General features: G+C 37.1%; 1 protein-coding gene across 3 annotated transcripts in view; it reads right to left on the bottom strand.

The window, feature by feature from the left end:
- The window catches only part of SYTL5 (synaptotagmin like 5), a 132,489-nt gene that overhangs the window by 102,532 nt on the left and 12,347 nt on the right, over nt 1-17,610 (bottom strand). For all 3 annotated transcript variants that reach the window (XM_037059559.1, XM_037059561.1, XM_037059560.1), the window contains exon 2: nt 12,430-12,910. In XM_037059559.1, coding sequence (XP_036915454.1) covers nt 12,430-12,548 — 119 coding nt within the window. In that variant the 5' untranslated portion in view covers nt 12,549-12,910. The remainder of the gene's footprint in view (nt 1-12,429; nt 12,911-17,610) is intronic.

Raw genomic sequence — 17,610 nt, 5'->3', positions numbered from 1 at the left:
AAATTTTCTCAGAAAACTAAAAATGAATCTACCCTTTGACCCAGCAATTCCATTGCTAGGATTATATCCTAAGAACCCTTAAAAACCTATCGAAAAGAACCTGTGCACCCTGATATTCATAGCAGCAAAATTTACAATATCCAAGAGTTGGAAGCAGCCTAGGTGCCCATCAGTAAATGAATGGATCAAAAAACTATGGTACATTTACACAATGGAATTCTATGCATCGGAAAGAAAGAAGGAGCTCTTACTCTTTGAAATAGCATGGATGGAACTGGAAAGCATTATGCTGAGTGAAATAAGCCAGGCGGTGAAAGACAAATACCATATGATCTCACCTTTAACAGGAAGCTAAACAACAAAACAAACAAACAAGCAAAATATAACCAAAGACACTGAAACACTGAAATAGAGAGCAGGCTGAAAAGGACCAGAGGGGAGGGGGAGGGAATTTCTGGGGAAAAGGGGAAGGATTCACAGGAACAAGTGTAAAGGACACATGGAGAAAAACTAACAGGGGTGGAAATGGGAGGGAGGTGTGGATCACTGGGGGTTGTGCTGAGATGGGAATAAAAGACAGAAAACTGTACTTGAACAATAATTAAATAAAAAAACAAGATTTGAGAATAAGGATGTTCATGATAATCAAGACAAATAATTAAAGTATTGCACATTCATGTTACGAAATATTACCCAGCCAATAAAATGATGCTTCTATAATTTTAATGACTTAAAAGTGTTGAAGTGAGGTTAAGTCAGAACAGGTAGAAAATTACATAAATGCTATGGTTCCAATTATATGTAAATTATATATACACACAGAAAAATAACAGGAAGGAACCAAGCAAAAGTGGGAAGACAGATCCTAAGTGAGTGTTTAAATTTCATATAACATGTATTTTCTAATATTTTATAAACATATTACTTCTATAATAAAAATACCAAAATACATTCAACATGGCTTTAATTAGATTAGGATTGATGATATAAAAATATTGTATACATCAATGACCTTTATAAAGCCTAGTGCATTACTGAGTTTAAAAACACTTTTAAAATGCTTTGATATTTACGTTTTGATTGTAGACAATTGTATGAAATGCTTACCAGTTGTGTTTAATTACTCTTCAATGAAATAATGATTATAAAATTATTAAATACATTTCAATCTAATTTCATTATAGAGTAAAATCAACTAATCCTTAACTTCTGTTAATATAGGAAAGTCATATAAACTGTTGATATATAATGGTTATATGCCTGAAATCCAAAATGTTAGAGGTGACATTTTGTTCATGAAGTTTTCACTTATATTTTCTTAGAAATAAAATGCCTATTTCCCCAAGAATTTAGTTGGTATTTGCTTAATTAAATCTTCTGTTATGAACTGACCTACCTTTGGGGGGCCAAGTATACTTTTCACTCACCCTTCCAGTCCCAACATCCTACCCCACAATCATTCAGTCATATTGTAAATTACATGGGATTTATAGTTCTGTGTTTCTTCAATATACAATTAAAAGAAATGGTAATATCCTGGACATACGTGCAAATTAATCGCTGCTATCTAGAGGCATATATTTTACACCAATTCTGGCAAGAGTTAGTGCATAGCAATAGGGAAAAGTCCTAAAAGGGGACTCTGTGGAAGAATCAAAGAGATAGAGATAGATTGTTAGCATAAGTAACAATTTTACTTATGACTACGGTGACCATATTATTTCAAACAAACACAAATAAGGTCTGGCAAGTATAAATTTACTTATTTGGACAATCTAGTGTTTGAAATGTCCCCAAATATCAGGTATTTGTGGCCTTGTGCCTATGATAAGTCCTACAAGTAAGAATTACTTGCAGGAAAATGCTATAGGATCAAAATTTAAGTTATTTTCCCAGTATGTATATATATTGTAATTAGTAATGTCTTTGGTGGGAGAACCCCCAAGACTTTAAATTTGTTTAAACCGGAGCAGGATTATTTTTCCCCATTGCTCTGTGACTCAGTGAGAGTTGAGGTTCTATTAAGAAGCCAGTGTATTTATGCAGGGAGTTTCTGTTAATCCATTAAGAAGCTTTGCGGCAATTTTATAAGGATTAAAACAAAACGTTTACCAAACTAGAAGTCCACTCCCATAGTGCTGCTGGTGTTTTATGGGGACAATGAGTCTTTAGCCTTTTGAGAAGGTCAAACTAATTTTGTTCTTAGTGGTAGTGATAAGATTTGGAAAAACAAACAGTCCACAGATCAAACATTTATGGAGTATTAAGAGGGTATTTGTTGCTTGGCACTTACTGGTCTCACTAACTTCCAGGTAATTCTTGTAACCACTTCAAATCCATTTGAACAAAATGTTTAGCTTATCAGCGGGATTCCAAATAGACAATTTATAGAAACTTTCTCCTGTTTCTCTCTCCTCCTCTTTCCTCACTCACTCTGCTCTAAAATGATAAAATCGACCACATAAAAATGAATCCACAAGGTGAATGGCTGTTTCTAGGCTGGGATATGTGGTCTCTTGATAATACTAAATTTTGCCTTTGTGGCCCATCTCAGCTGAGCCCACTATGTGGAACAAAAGAGAACATATTCATTGGTTTTCAGTATAAAGAGTAGACCAGCATAAGGAGCTCTTGTCAGCTTTTATTGGGCAAGAACAATGCTTCAAAAAAAAAGCTATAGTAACTTTAGATACTTTTACACAGCTTATAGGTCAGAATTGTTAGTAAATACCAGGCTACAGAAATATTTTCTGCTTTGTTCCATTTTTCTGACAACTATTAGTAAAGCTGTGGGTGGGCTTTTGACAGGATCTGAATAAGTACAGTTATTGCATGGGCATAGAACAAAGGGAAGCAATATAGAAGGAGAGAATCTCAGCTCTCATGTTTACCAGCTGACCAAATAATTTAATCCAAGTTTCAGTTACAACAGCTATAGTAAATTGTTTAAAAGAATTTATTTATTTTTTTTAGAGAGAAGGGAGGGGAAGGAGAAAGAGAGGGAGATAAACATCAATGTATGGTTGCTTCTCACACACCCCCTACTGGGGACCTGGCCTGCAACCCAGGCATGTGCCCTGTCTGGGAATTGAACTGTGACCCACTGGTTCTCAGGCCAGTACTCAATCTACTGAACCAGACCATTCAGGTCCCACAATAATTTTTTTAACAGAATATTTTTTAAAGATTTTATTTATTCATCTTTAGAGGGGAAGGGAAGGAGAGGAGAGAAATATCAATGTATGGTTGCCTTTCATGAGTCCCCTGCTGGGAAATGGCCTGCAACCCAAGCATGTGCCCTGACTGGGAATTGAACTGAGATCGTGTGGTTCCCAGGCCCGCGCTCAATCCACTGAGATACACCAGCCAGGGCTAAATTTTAATGGGACATACCTTAGGGATGACATGGGGATTAGATTAATATAAAATTGGGAACTGAGTAATATATTTTCTGGTGTGAGACAGGCATTGGATAGTTCACCATTTCTCTTTTTTTTCTGTCTCAGCCCCAAAAGGTCAGAAATGTCACTCAGAAGTTAAAGGTGACCTAAAAGTGGAGTTTGAACTCTAGAGACAGACTGTGGATATACAAATCACATTTCTACCACTTGCTAGCTGTGTAACCTTTGACAGGTTGTTTAACTATTTACTTCAGTTTCACCATCTATAAATGGGGATTTTGATAGTTCTTATTTCACTGGGAAAGTGAATTTGTAATCTTCCCCTTGCAATTTTGCAAAACCTTTTGCTACTTCTTCTTCTGAAGGTAATTTCCATACCTTCAGATTAATTTTGCTGTTTTTCTATAGGGGTGATGAAACATGTAAGATGTTCCAGCACATGAGCCACTACAGATTGGGTGACACGTTAAAATCTTGTGGACAACCGTGTGGTAATTGCTGGGGGTACTGGGGTACAAGAGGGGACTAAAAGGTAATATAAAAGAATATAATTTTAAAAAACTAAAGAGGTAAGTATTTAACTTATATTATTCAATAAAAATATCTTCTGGAAATGACAGGACTCTGGAGAAACATCTAACATGTCAGACAGAAACCCACACCCTATCTCTGATAGCTAATGATTTTTAGTCCAACTCCATCTTATCTCTTGGACTATAAATGTCCTTCTTCTCCCTGAGATTTCTTGTCAATATTTCAGGTGTCGATATTTCACCTATTCCCAAGGTGAGCAACTATCAAGGTAGTGTTTTCAACACCAAAGGTCAGCAAACGACAGCCCTTGGGCCAAATCCAGCCCTTTGCCTTTAAAAAAAAAATTATTTTTTTTAAAGATTTTACTTATTTATCTTTAGAGGGGAAGGGAAGGAGAGAGGGAGAAAAATATCAATGTATGTTTGCCTCTCGTGCATCTCCTGCTGGGAACTGGCCTACAACCCAGGCATGTGCCCTGACTGGGAACCGAACCATGATCCTCTGGTTTGCAGGCCCACACTCAATCCACTGAGCTACACCAGCCAGGGCATGTTTTTGTAAATAAAGTTTTATTGGAACATGAGCCATAGCCATTTGTCTACATATTGCCTATTTCTGTTTTCATACTACAATGGCAGAATTAACTAGTCATAACAGAGAATATATGCACTTTAGAGCCTAAAATATTTGCTATCTGGCTTATTTATTTATTTATTTTTATTGTTGTTCAAGTACAATTTTCTACCTCCCCCCCCACCCCAACCCAACACTCCAGCACTCCCCATCTCCCTTCTGTTTCCACTCCCCTTGTTAATTATCCATGTGTCCTTTATAATTGTTCCTGCAAACCCCTCACCCTATTTCCCTGAAATTCTCTCCCCTCTCTCCTCTGGTCACTTATACCCTGTTCTTGATTTCAATGTCTTCGGCTGTATTTTGCTTGCTTGTTTGTTTTACTGTTTAGGTTCCTGTTAAAGGTGAGATCATATGGTATTTGTCTTTCACCTCCTGGCTTATTTCACTCAGCATAATGCTTTCCAGTTCCATCCATGTTGTTTGTTGCAAAGGGTAGGAGCTCCTTCTTTCTTTCTGCTACATGGAATTCCATTGTGTAAATGTACCATAGTTTTTGGATCCATTCATTTACTGATGGGCACCTAGGTTGCTTCCAGCACTTAGCTATTATAAAGTGTGCTGCTATGAACATTGGGGTGCACAGGTTATTTTGTATTGGTGTTTCAAGGTTCTTTGGATATAATTCTAGCAGTGGAATTGCTGGGTCAAAAGGCAGATGCATTTTTAATTTTCTGAGGAAATTCTATACTGTTTTCCATAGTGGTTGCACCAGCCTGCAAGCCCACCAACAGTGCACTAGGGTTCCCTTTTCTCCACATCCTCTCCAACACTTGTTTGTTGGTTTGATTATGATGGCCATTCTGACTTGTGTGAAGTGGTATCTCATTGTGGTGTTAATTTACATCTCTCTGTACTATCTGGCCTTTTATACAAAAAGTTTGCTGACTCTGGTCTAGACCACTGACAAAGCCTGATCCATAGCTACAAGCATCTTTATGTTTATGACCTCAACAAGCATTTAGATTGTGTCTCTATTCTAACAATAGATACATAGTACTGGTCCTGAGGAAGGTGCTCAACAAATATCAATTATTTCTGATTCCTGGAAACTGTAGGATGCACTTGGCTGCATGTAACAAAAAATCTGATTGAAACCACTATAAATAAAACAGAAATATGTTGCTTAAAATATCCAGCTTATTTCACTATTCATATTTTCAAGGTCCATCCATGTTGTTGCAAATGGCAGTATTTCATCATTCCTTATGGCTGAGTAGTATTCCATTGTATATATATACCACATCATCTTCATATATTCATTATTTAAATGAAACTTTAGTTGTCTCCATGTCTTGGCCACTATGAATAGTTCTTCAATGAACATAGGTGTGCATATATCTTTGCAAATAAATGTTTTCAAATTTTGGGGTAGATATCCAGAAGAGGGGTTGCTGGGTCATATGATAATTCTCTTATTTTTTTGAGGAGCCACCAGACTGTTTTCCATAGTGGCTGTACCAGTCTACATTCCCACCAGTAGTGAATGAGTGTTCCTTTATTTCCACAACCTCTCCAACATATGTTATCACTTGTTTTGTTGATAACAGTCATTCTAACAGGTGTGAAGTGGTATCTCATTGTGGTTTTGATTTGTATTTCACTAATAGGTAGTGAAGTTTAGCATCTTTTTATATGTCTGTTGGCCATGTCTACGTCTTCTTGGGAGAGGTCCTCTGCTCATTTTTTACTTAGATTGTTTGTTTGGTGTTGAATTCTATGAGTTCTTTATATATTTTGGATATTAACCCTTTGTTGGAGCTGTTCTTTGCAAATATCTTCTCCCAGTTGGTTGGTTGCCTTTTGTTTTTATGGCATTTTTTAGCTGTGCAGAAGCTTTTTTCTTTAATATAGTCCCATTCACTTATTTTTGCCTTTACTTCCCTTTCCTTTGGCATCAAATTCATATAATGTTGTCTAAGACTGAGGTCCATAAGTTTAGTACCTATGTTTTCTTTATGTAATTTATTGTTTAAGATCTTATATTTAGGTCTTTGGGATATAAACCTGATAGCAACAAATGAACAAACAAGAAAAACAAACAAAAATTCAGACACAGACAACGGTATGGTGATTACCAGAGGGAAGGGGAATAGGGATAGTAAAGGGTAAAGGAGGTCAAACATATGGTGATGAAAAATAATTTGACTTTGGGTGGTGGGCACACAATGCAATATACAGGTGATGTATCATATAATTGTACACTTGAAATCTATATGATCTTATTCATCAATGTCACCCCAATAAATGTAATAAAAAATAAGAAGTCCAGAAGTGTGGCCAATTCTAGTGTATCAGGTTGCTGACAATAGTTCTCTGCCATTCTTTAGGATCAGCTTCATCTTTGTGCTGGTTTTCACACTCAACAGCAACTGTTTTATTAAACATTTCTACTAGGAAATAGGACCCACTGTAAATTTGGGCTATATGTCTGAATGGTTCATATTTGGTCTTATGTCCACCTCCAGACCCATAATAGTTGCCAGAGTTATCCCTGTGAAGGGATTATTAATTATTCTTTAAAAAACCACTGCTGGAGATGAACAAAACTGAGAGTTGGGTAGGGAGGAAAAAAAAGAGAAATATATGCTGGGAGGAAATGAATAGAGTTAATCACTGAGACAAATACAAGAATAGGGACCAAAGAGAACCTAAGTGTAGACATGTTTCCAGGCATTGCGGCCAAATGGAAATGACATCTTCTTAGTGAGAATAAAGCTGACAAATGAATTGCTAAAATAAATTGCCTAATTATAAGTTAAATATTTCTTATATAGGCCAATACCACAAGGTAAACATTTAGCATTATTTGGTTTTAGGTGCAGAAGATCAAGTACAGTAAGAATTTGTTACTGATCGCCCTGGTTGGTGTAGCTCAGTGGATTGAGCACGAGCCTGCGAACCATACAATCCCAGTTCCATTCCCAGTCAGGGCACATGCCTGGGTTGCAGGCCAGTTCCCAACAGGGGACACATGAGAGGCAATCACACATTGATGTTTCTCTCCTTCTCTCCTTTCCTTCCCCTCTAAATATAAATAAATAAATAATAAAAAAAAAGAATTTGTTACTGAAATTTGAGGGGTATTCATTACTATGAGCCATGTACTTTGTTATGTTAGGCTGAGTTCTTCAAAAGTTAGAGAAATCTAAAGTACAAAATGATCAACAAATATTTTTATATTATGCTTCCAAATGGAAGGTATTTCTTTACATTTGTAATCACTCTTGATAGCTCAATTTTCTTTGCATGAGTTTTCCCTTTCTTTATTGTATTAAAGCATCAATGAATCTAATTGATTTGTTCTTCACAGAAAACATTTAAAATACTCTTACTCTCTAATAGTTGAAACCCGTGTGTGGATGTCTTCTACTATTCCTTCCTGCTTGGAGTAAAGGAGAAAAATAAATCTATGTGAGCATCTTGGATGAATCTAGAATGCTCTGATAATAGGCATATGCCTCTCCCCAAACTATAGGTCATTACCTAGTGGTAATAAACAGGCTTCTCATATGCCTGTAGGTGCAGAGCACTTTTAGGAGCATGCAGAGACTGGTCCCACCTTAATTATTGCCACACTTCAGTGGCTATGTGGACTGTGGAGCATAGTTGGGTGATAGGCCTATAAAATGTTGATTCAATATAATTTTCACATTCTTCCATTATTCTGTTTTCTTAATGTCTAAGTACAGCTTGCTTGAGCAAGTAAATACACAAACAAAAAATCCACTGCTTCCCAACCTCCAGTTTACTAATTTTCTAGATCAGTCTCTAATCACAATAATGCCTAATTTTTTTCCTTTGGCTTCCATTTCCTTCTGAAACCTATTAGCAGAGTCTGAAGATGATTTTGTGGTTCATGGTAATCAACTGAAACACAGTAGACATATTTGCCAATATCATTTTTTTTCACATTTCATGGCTAAGTTCAAATGTTACCTCTCCTGTTAAACCATTTCTTCCATTTTTATTTTATTTATAATTGATTACCTCTTCCTCTAGATTCCCACAAAATATCAACCTATACCTCTGTAGCATGCTGAAAACAGTTATTGTACTAGCTAGCACAAAAGTTTACCTGTGCAATAAAACCTATTACTCTATAAGTTTCTTGCGTTGATAACTTTGGAGGATATCCAGGAATAAGGACTAAGTTCCTATCTGGTCTGGCAAACACCTAAATTGAGTTTTCTAAAACCTAATTCCAAGATGTGCATTTGTTGTGCAAATGATTTAAGGAGTACTCTCAGGAGAACCCTGTAAGTGAGTAGGTAAGGCAGGAGAGGGTGGGGTGAAGGGCCTAAGCAAAGATGAAGTCCAGCTTCAGCATAATCCCCTGGGGAGCTCTGAAGCAAAAAGCCACACTGGGGTCTGTCTTGCCTCAAGGCAAAGTGTTTCTGTATGTCAGCTATTGGCTTGGGGCTGCCCAATAGGGACACAAACTGAAGTTTACCTGGCACCGTAGCTCTCTAATCCTATGGGCAACTCCAGCCACCCAAAGATTATCTAAAAATGTTAGTGGGTGCCACCCCTTAGAAGTAAAGTGAAAACTGGGAAATGAGTGCACAGATCCAACAAGGGACCCTAGAGAATATGAATGGAGCACTGGTAGTGGTTACTACAACTAGTAAATCAAGAGCCAAACAAACCAACCATAGGAATAATAATTACAGCCAGAAATTATTGAGTGCTTACTACATGTAAGGACTGATCTAAGTTCTTGATAATATCACCTTATTAAGTCCCTGCAACAACCTTACCAGGTAGTTAATATTGTTATTTCTGTTTTATCAAAAGAGGAAACTAGATTTATCCATGGAAGTAACTTGTCTAAGATGACACAAAGATTTCATGGTTCAGCCAGGATTTCAATGAACAAGTGTGGATGTATTCTTCAACAGTGTGCACTTAAACATCATGCTTCTGCCTTTGGCATGGCTTCTCAAGTAGCAGTCATCATGGCTTCTCAACCTGAGTCATCTGGCCTGGGCTCATATATCAGTAGCTCAGGATGAAATGAGGCAATGCATTTAACACACCCAAAACAGAAAAAAAAAAACCCACTCAAATCCTCAAAAAAGTTTAAAGAGCCAGAAAATCACTAACCGTATCCTTGATAGATCTTTTGCATATTATACTATTTAGCTAAATTTCTTTACAGAAATAAGGGGGAAAAGGAAAGGGAAGAAAAATGGGGAAAAAAAGGAAGAGGAAGTACAATAGGTCATTACTAAAAGTTATTGAGAATGCCAAAAACAAATATCCTGAACAAAGGCTTACTCTTATACTTCAATGTTTCTTGGGATCTGGTTATTAATTTTTTTCCTGAAGTGAGTGATTTTTAATTCTTTTAAGAATGTCATCAATAATTGGTTAGTACTTGTCCTGTGTAAACAATATAATTTTTTGCAGCACATTAGAAAATTCAGCAACTTTTCATGACTGAAGTTAACAATACCGAAAATATAATTTCTGATTTCTGTAAGACAGGGGTGTCAAACTCATTTTCTCTGGGGCCACATCAGCCTCAAGGTTGCCTTCAAAGGGCTGAAGCTAATTTTAGGACTGTATAAATGTAACTACTCCTCAACTAGGGGAAAGGAGCTCTACATTTGGCCCTTTAAAGGCAACCACGAGCCCTGATGGAAATGATTTTGACACCCTTGGTTTAAGATCATTAAGTACATTTTATTTGCACTTGAATTATTTTTTAAAATTTTATTTATTTATTTTTATACAGAGGGGAAGGGAGGGAGAAAGAGAGGGAGAGAAACAACAATGTGTGGTTGCCTCTAGTGTATCCCGCACTGAGGACCTGGCCTGCAACCCAGACATGTGCCCTAGACTGGGAATCAAATGGGTGACCCTTTGATTCACAGGCCAGCACTCAACCACTGAGACACACCAGTCAGGGCTATTTGAACTTGAATTCTAAGCACAGAAAAAATGCAATAATTTTAATCAAAGCCTTGGTTTCTTTAAAATTGTTGGAATATCTTAGAATAATGGAAATGAAATTTCTGGGCCCTGAACTATAAAATAAGCATTCTGCTGGGATTGTATCCTAAGAACCCTAAAACACCAATCCCAAAGAACACATGCACCCCAATGTTCATAGTAGCGCAATTTACAATAGCAAGAGTTGGAAGAAACCTAGGTGCCCATCAGTAAATGAATGGACCAAAAAACTATGGTACATTTACACAATGGAATTCTATGCTGCAGAAAGAAAGAAGGAGCTCCTACCTTTTGCAACATCATGGATGGAACTGGAAAGCATTATGCTGAGTGAAATAAGCCAGGCATTGAAGGACAAATACCATATGAGCTCACCTTTAACAGGAAGCTAAACAACAAAACAAACAAGCCAGCAAAATATAACCAAAGACACTGAAATAGAGATCAGGCTGACAGTGACCAGAGGGGAGAGGGGAGGGAATTTCAGGGGAAATAGGGGAGGGACTTAGAGGAACAAATATAAAGGATACATGGACAACAAATAAGAAGGGTGGAAATGGGAGAGGGGAGGCAGCTTGCGGGGTGGGATGGGATGGGAGTAATAGACAGAAAACTGTACTTGAGAAATAATTAAATAAAATTAAAAAAAAAAGATTACACACTGGAAAAAAAGAATATTTCAATGTATTTCCAATTCTAAAGATCCTAGTTGCTTTAGGTACATTGAATATTTTTGCAACATGTGAATATAATTTTACCATGAGTTTTCTCCTCAAGTAAAATAAATAAAGCTTCTGATTGTAGTTTTTGGAGCATATAAGACATAAAAGCTGCATCTTCTGCCTTTCTATTAAGGAATGATATGTAATAACCAAATATATTTAACAAGAAGGTAACAATCACAATGGATGCAGTGACCAATCAGAACAACAGTATGAGCCCTGGCTGGTGTAGCTCAGTGGATTGAGTGGGGGCCTGTGAACCACACAATCACAGTTCGATTCCCAGTCAGGGCACATGCCTGGGTTGCAGGCCAGTTCCCAGCAGGGGACTCATGAAAGGCAACCATACATTGATATTTCTCTCCTTCTCTCCTTCCCTTCCTCTCTAAAGATAAATAAATAAAATCTTTAAAAAAAAGAATGGCAGTATGACCATTTAAAACAAATGATGCAATCAATCAGAATGAATGCTGGCTGAAACATAGGTAAGGTCATATCTGGGGATCCAGCAAATATCAATCTTGCCTATAACTGATGTGAAATTCAGCTGTGCCCACATTTCTAAACTTTTCTCACACAGAAACATATTTGAGGAAATTTAGGTGCTTTCTGGAGTACAGTGGGTATATTTCACTCTCCAGATCTCCTTCTTCCCTGAGCTGTGGTGGAGGCAAATTCCCAGTAAGACTGATCTGAAAAAAGCATTATAAATAAATAATAGCTAATATTCATTGTATACTTATGTATCAGGTTCTGCACATGTATTTTCTTCATTAACATTTACAACAACCCTATGAGGTGGATACTATTATCATCCTTATTTAATTGATGAGGAAACCAAGGCATGGAGAAGTTGAATAACTTATTCAAGGTCATGTAACTAATACATCCCAGAGATGGAACTAAAACCTGGCCAGTTCTTCCACTTAGCTACTGGTAATGACATTACTACCAAATGCTCATTCTCATCAACGCTATACTATTAGCTCAATTCCATTCTTCTGTCTAGCTAAATAACAAAGTATCAGAAATGTTTTCTAATATGAGCTATGGCTGGGAATCAATAATATCACTAGCCAACATTTGTCTTATATGTAGTTGCAGTTGCCCTATATCTAATCTATATTGATTCAAAGAAACAGAAAGCAGTCAAGGAGAGCACTAAGATAAGAGTATATTACCTTATTCTCTTCTCCTCCACTTTTTTCAAATATTCATCTCTCTTTAAGACTCCCAGGATCATTTCCTTCTCATGATCTAATAAAAATGAGAGATTGATGAACTCCGAGTTCTTAGACATGGTATTTTAGCAGCAGCTCTGAGTAGCAGTGGCTGAATCTTCCAGGTTAATTGATATTCCCAATTCTTAGGATCTCCCTGAAAAAACCCAGAGTCACTCAGTTGTGTGATATAGAGTGGTTTTGAAGGTCTTTGAAGAATTGCCAATGTTAGTTAGGTGTTCTTCCAGGCTACACAGAAAACAGGCTCCACTGGGAATACATTCCAAGAAAGTCATTATTATTTTAATTAAAAATGATCTCCAAAGCCTCTCTTGTTGTGTACAGTCAGGTGGCAGCCGAGTTTCCCTAATGATGCTTAATGTCAATCCTTCAGAAGGCTACAGAGCAGGAATCAGATCCACTGGAGGAGAATCCAGAAACACTGAAAAGATGGAGAAAAAAAAGAGAAAAATTAATTAGGTAATTCCCCCCATAATGCTTGTAAGAGTGCCTAAGTTTTTGAAACAGTGATACACTTAAAAAACAATTTTTAATCACTAAGTATGCATTTATTATGTCCATATCTTATATATATTACCAAGAAATATTATTTATATAGTTGATTCCAGGTCCTGTATACAAATTCAGTTTTCTTCATTATAATTAGTGTCCTTTACTAGTCAGATCTCATTACCACACTTGCAGCTAACTTGTGAATGAATTGATCACCACTTGGGGACATCAAGTATACTGTCTTGTCTGTCCACAACAGGATACATCCCTTAAATGGCTTCTTCTCCCTCCCCACAACAAAGACCACAGCATGAAAAGCACTGCTAACAAATACTAACCAGTGATGAATGTATCAACCTGAAGATATATCAGAAACATAATATTGAATTAAAAACTCAAGTTACAGAAAACTTAATGCAGAATAACAGCACACAGATGAAGGAAATAACTGCAACAATATTAATTTAGGAATACATGCATTCATATTATAAATACAAGGGAATCCAGAGAAATATTATCAGAGAGGAGAACACAGAAATTTCAGTTGTATTGGGTAATGTTTTATCCTCAAGATGAGTGTTAATATCTCATGATGTACATGGTTATTTGTGAATTATTATAGTTATGTGCATACTGCAAAATAGATGTTCTAAAACTAGTCCCTTATTAAGATCAGAAGCTCACCGGGCCCTGTCCCTTATCCTAACTCTTGAGCACATTCTTTCATTGGCTTTTTACTGGAATTCTTTCTCTACATCCCCTTAAAAATGATGAATATTAGTAATCTACCTGGTTTCATGATTTGCCACCATCCCATGAGACTGTCCCTCAGCTTCCGCCTGCCCCCCAGGTCCATGAGCTACAATCTATATGCAAGTTACACTTGGTTTGCCAGGTTCCCAAGCATAACTAGTTACTTATTCAAAGGCTACTTAGGCTGACCTAAAAAACCTCAGGAGATCTGGATGTTTAGGATCTTTTCCAGAGCCTTCCTAACTTTCCAAAGTCCCCACGTTTGTTCTATACATAGTACACCAAATCTGAACTAAAATTACTCAGAACCAAACTTGACCATGAGCCCGTCCATGAGCCAAACCTCTGAGAAAACTGCCCTAGTCAGGGTCTAGACATTCTAGATTTACTCCAGTCATTTTTTCTACCTCCAAAGTCCTATAGGCAGAAGGAATTCAGAGCCCCAAGAATGATACGAACAGGAAACATGAAGCTTAAGAAAAAAAGACATTCTTCAAAAAGGTTAAGAATTTGGTTTTTACATCACTATCAACTGTGTACTCCTCAGATAAAGAAAACAAGTGGTTTTTCCATCTGTGTGTGCCTCATCTGAACTTATGCTGAAATCAGAAAACCACTTGGTAACTCAGTAAGTGAATATATTATCATTACAGCCAGGTTCATTTAACACACATTTTGTATTTGAAATGTCGGATTTAGAATGTCCTGATTATTCTATAGAATTGCATTTAGAAATTATTCAAGAGGTTGGGAACCACAAAACTGCTTGACCTGAAGCTTGAGGCCATCCTTGTCTAGGGCTGTAAATGCAAGTCTGCCTCTAAAAATTCAAGTGTCTGCCCTGTAAGGAGAATAGAGGGAAAGTAGTAACACCATGAAGTAGCAAATGAAGAAGACAGAGAAGATGGGAAATTAAGCAAGGGCATAAGAGAAATAAAATTACCCCATGAGACTTTAGTTAACAAGATTAGCCTTAAATGAATTTTTGCTCATCTGTACCAGGACTGCAGGAGATGATTTGTAAATGGCTGGCCAAGGAGATCAGAAGTAGCCAAAACTGTACCAAAAAATCAGGATGCTTCCTCCGTGAGGCAGAACTGGACTGTGATTATAATTTGGTAAGATAGACTCTAATTGATAATGTCGTCCTCCTGGAGAACTATGAGAGAAGAGGAGACAGTGAGCCTAGACACAGATAAAGGACATCTGAGGAGCTAGATATCAATGATTCCCATGCAGACTCTGACTAATTGAGGCCTCAAAATACAAATAACCTATTTATTCCCTGTAACACATGTTCCATGATGGGTTATGGGGCCTCAGTCTGGCAAATTTTCACTTGAACCATACAACTACTTCCTCTTTCTTGATTTTAATTTCCTCCTGGACACTTCTTATTATAAGTTGACCACCTATCAAGTTGTCCCTTCAGTGGTGGATGTCCTGGTCTCGCCAACGGAGTTTGCTTTGGTTTCAACCTATGTCTTATTTTTCCTATGTATGCCAACCAAACCAAATGTTGGAGCCTTCACAGAACCAGTCCTGTGTTGTGATGAGTTCATCTATGTACCAGTTTTTTATGTCTCTTTTAGATAGTTCATGGAAACATTCTAGAGAATCCCTTATTCACTACACACTCTAATCAAGTGAAAAAATGAGTAAAAATGATCAGGAGTGCATTTTATTTACAGTAAATTATCATTCTTTTTGTTACATATGTCTGGTAAATAATAGATTACAAGAAGAAATTCAGTTTTTTTTTACTTTATTCTTTAATACCTACACTTAAATAGATATCTTTCCTTAAACACTGTAGATGTTGATTTTCCCCTCTCTAGCCAGTAACCTGACAAACTGAGCTAAACCATTTTAAAAAGACGACAGGACCATTTGTATGTCATTCTGCTGCCTTTCAGCATAGACAGCTTTGAATAGGTCACTAACTCTGCTGAGCATAACAAAGTTGTGACAATAACAAATTCTTACAGCATCACACAGAGACACAGTTTTTTAAAAAGCATGTTTTGAGTAATAGGCACAAAAATAATAGGGGCTTATATTTTAGTCAAAGGAAAGAATATATCTGAATATATCTCATTAAAGGGTACTTGAAATGCCACTTTAAAAATAGAATATTTCTGGAAGTGCTCGTAGGATGAAATTTATAAGAATAAAATTTATTTTCTGTTTGCCTGTTACTGTGTGACAACACAACAATTAGGTAGCTTTTTGGCATGCTTAAAGGGATGTTCAAGTTACTCAGAATACAAGCTAAACAGCATATGCAAAATTCTCTTGAGATTACCTTTCAAATAGATGAGCAGGCAAGAATTCACATGAAGGCCAAAGGACAGGAACAAGTATAAAGGACACATGGGCAATAACTAAGGTGGGGGGTGGAAATGGTAGGGAGGTGGGGAGCACTGTGGGGGGGTGGGCAGGGCTGGGAATATAAGACAGAAAACTGTATTTGAACAATAATTAAATAAAAAAATAAAGATGCAGGTGCTGAAAAAAAAAGAACTGCCAGAGAGATAAAGATGCTGTGGGCGGAGAAATAGTTCTTTCATGATGAACCTAACATGAAAGATTCAAGGGAAGATGCTATGAACTGCAGGCATCGATTTTATTTATTTATTTATAGACAGAGGGAAAAGGAGGGAGAAAGAGAGGGAGAGAGACATCAATGTGTGGTTGCCTCTCATGTGCCCACCACCAGGGATCTGGCCCACAACCCAGACATGCACCCTGACTGGGAATCAAACCAGTGACCCTGTGGTTCACAGGCTGGCACTCAATCCACTGAGCCACTCCAGCCAGAGCTGATTTTGAAGCAGTTTCTTCTCACATGGGCATCTCTGTGTGGTATATGCCATGGGAGTATAGTAGTTGAATTTTTAAAATTTCACAGTGGTATTGATTCCCTGAACAGTAATAGGAAGACCAATTAACAATACCATTAGCTTTATAGTGATCCTGCATGAGTAACATTCTCAGAATGTTCCACAGTAACAGTCAACACTGACATAACTAATCTTTATAACCACCTCACAAAATAAATTCTAATATCCCCATTATAGATATGAGAAAATTGAAGAACAGGGAGCTTAATTAACATGTCCAAAGTCACCTAGATGGTGACTCAGAGCACTCTTGGTTTCAGGGACCTTTCTTCTAACCATTGGATGGTGACTGTCTCTCACTGACCCCATAAAACAATAGCATCCCATAAGATATTACTGGATATTCTATGAAACCTTTAAAAGTTTCTAAGTTCAATAAAATTTTGGGTATGTTGAGTGAAACCAAGCTAAATACTTTTTCTTCTACAGATCTAATTGTCTTTAACGCTCTATGTTCATTGTAAGTTTTCACAGAACTGTTGGTTTGGTAAAGGAATAATTTCTTTGTAAACACAGAGAGGGAAGTTGATTGGCCAAGCTTGTGGCACTGACCTGCTTCACAGGGAACTTCTGCTTTTATCTGCTCTGTAAGTTGGATTTCCTGGAAGGATTTTATTTGAAGAAAGAGTTCCAGGACCTGAAACAGTCTGAAAATTGCTCCCATGATATCAAGCTACTGAACACTTTTAAAGCCAAGGAATAGCACAGTCAGCTCTCTGTTTTAGATTTGTGTTTAGAAAGACATCAGCACTCAGTGATTACTCGAGAGACAGGGTAGAGGTTATGTTGATAATGAAGAATCTCTTGCAAAAGTGCCAAGGAAAGAGCAGGAACTAAAGTAGTGTTGTGGGGGAAAAAATAAGGGTCATTTCTTAGCTATTTGGGAATGATCTCAATAAGATCCAGTTACCAGCTAGATGTGGGTAGTAAGGAATAGAAAGCAGAGTGATTATAAGGTTTCCAGCATGGGGAA

The sequence above is a fragment of the Sturnira hondurensis genome, unplaced genomic scaffold (genome assembly GCF_014824575.4).
Source record: "Sturnira hondurensis isolate 20B ecotype Veracruz unplaced genomic scaffold, ASM1482457v3 Scaffold0011192, whole genome shotgun sequence".
Taxonomy (NCBI): domain Eukaryota; kingdom Metazoa; phylum Chordata; class Mammalia; order Chiroptera; family Phyllostomidae; genus Sturnira; species Sturnira hondurensis.
The sequence above is the reverse complement of the archived record's forward strand: the minus strand, read 5'-3'. Positions and strand labels throughout refer to the sequence as shown.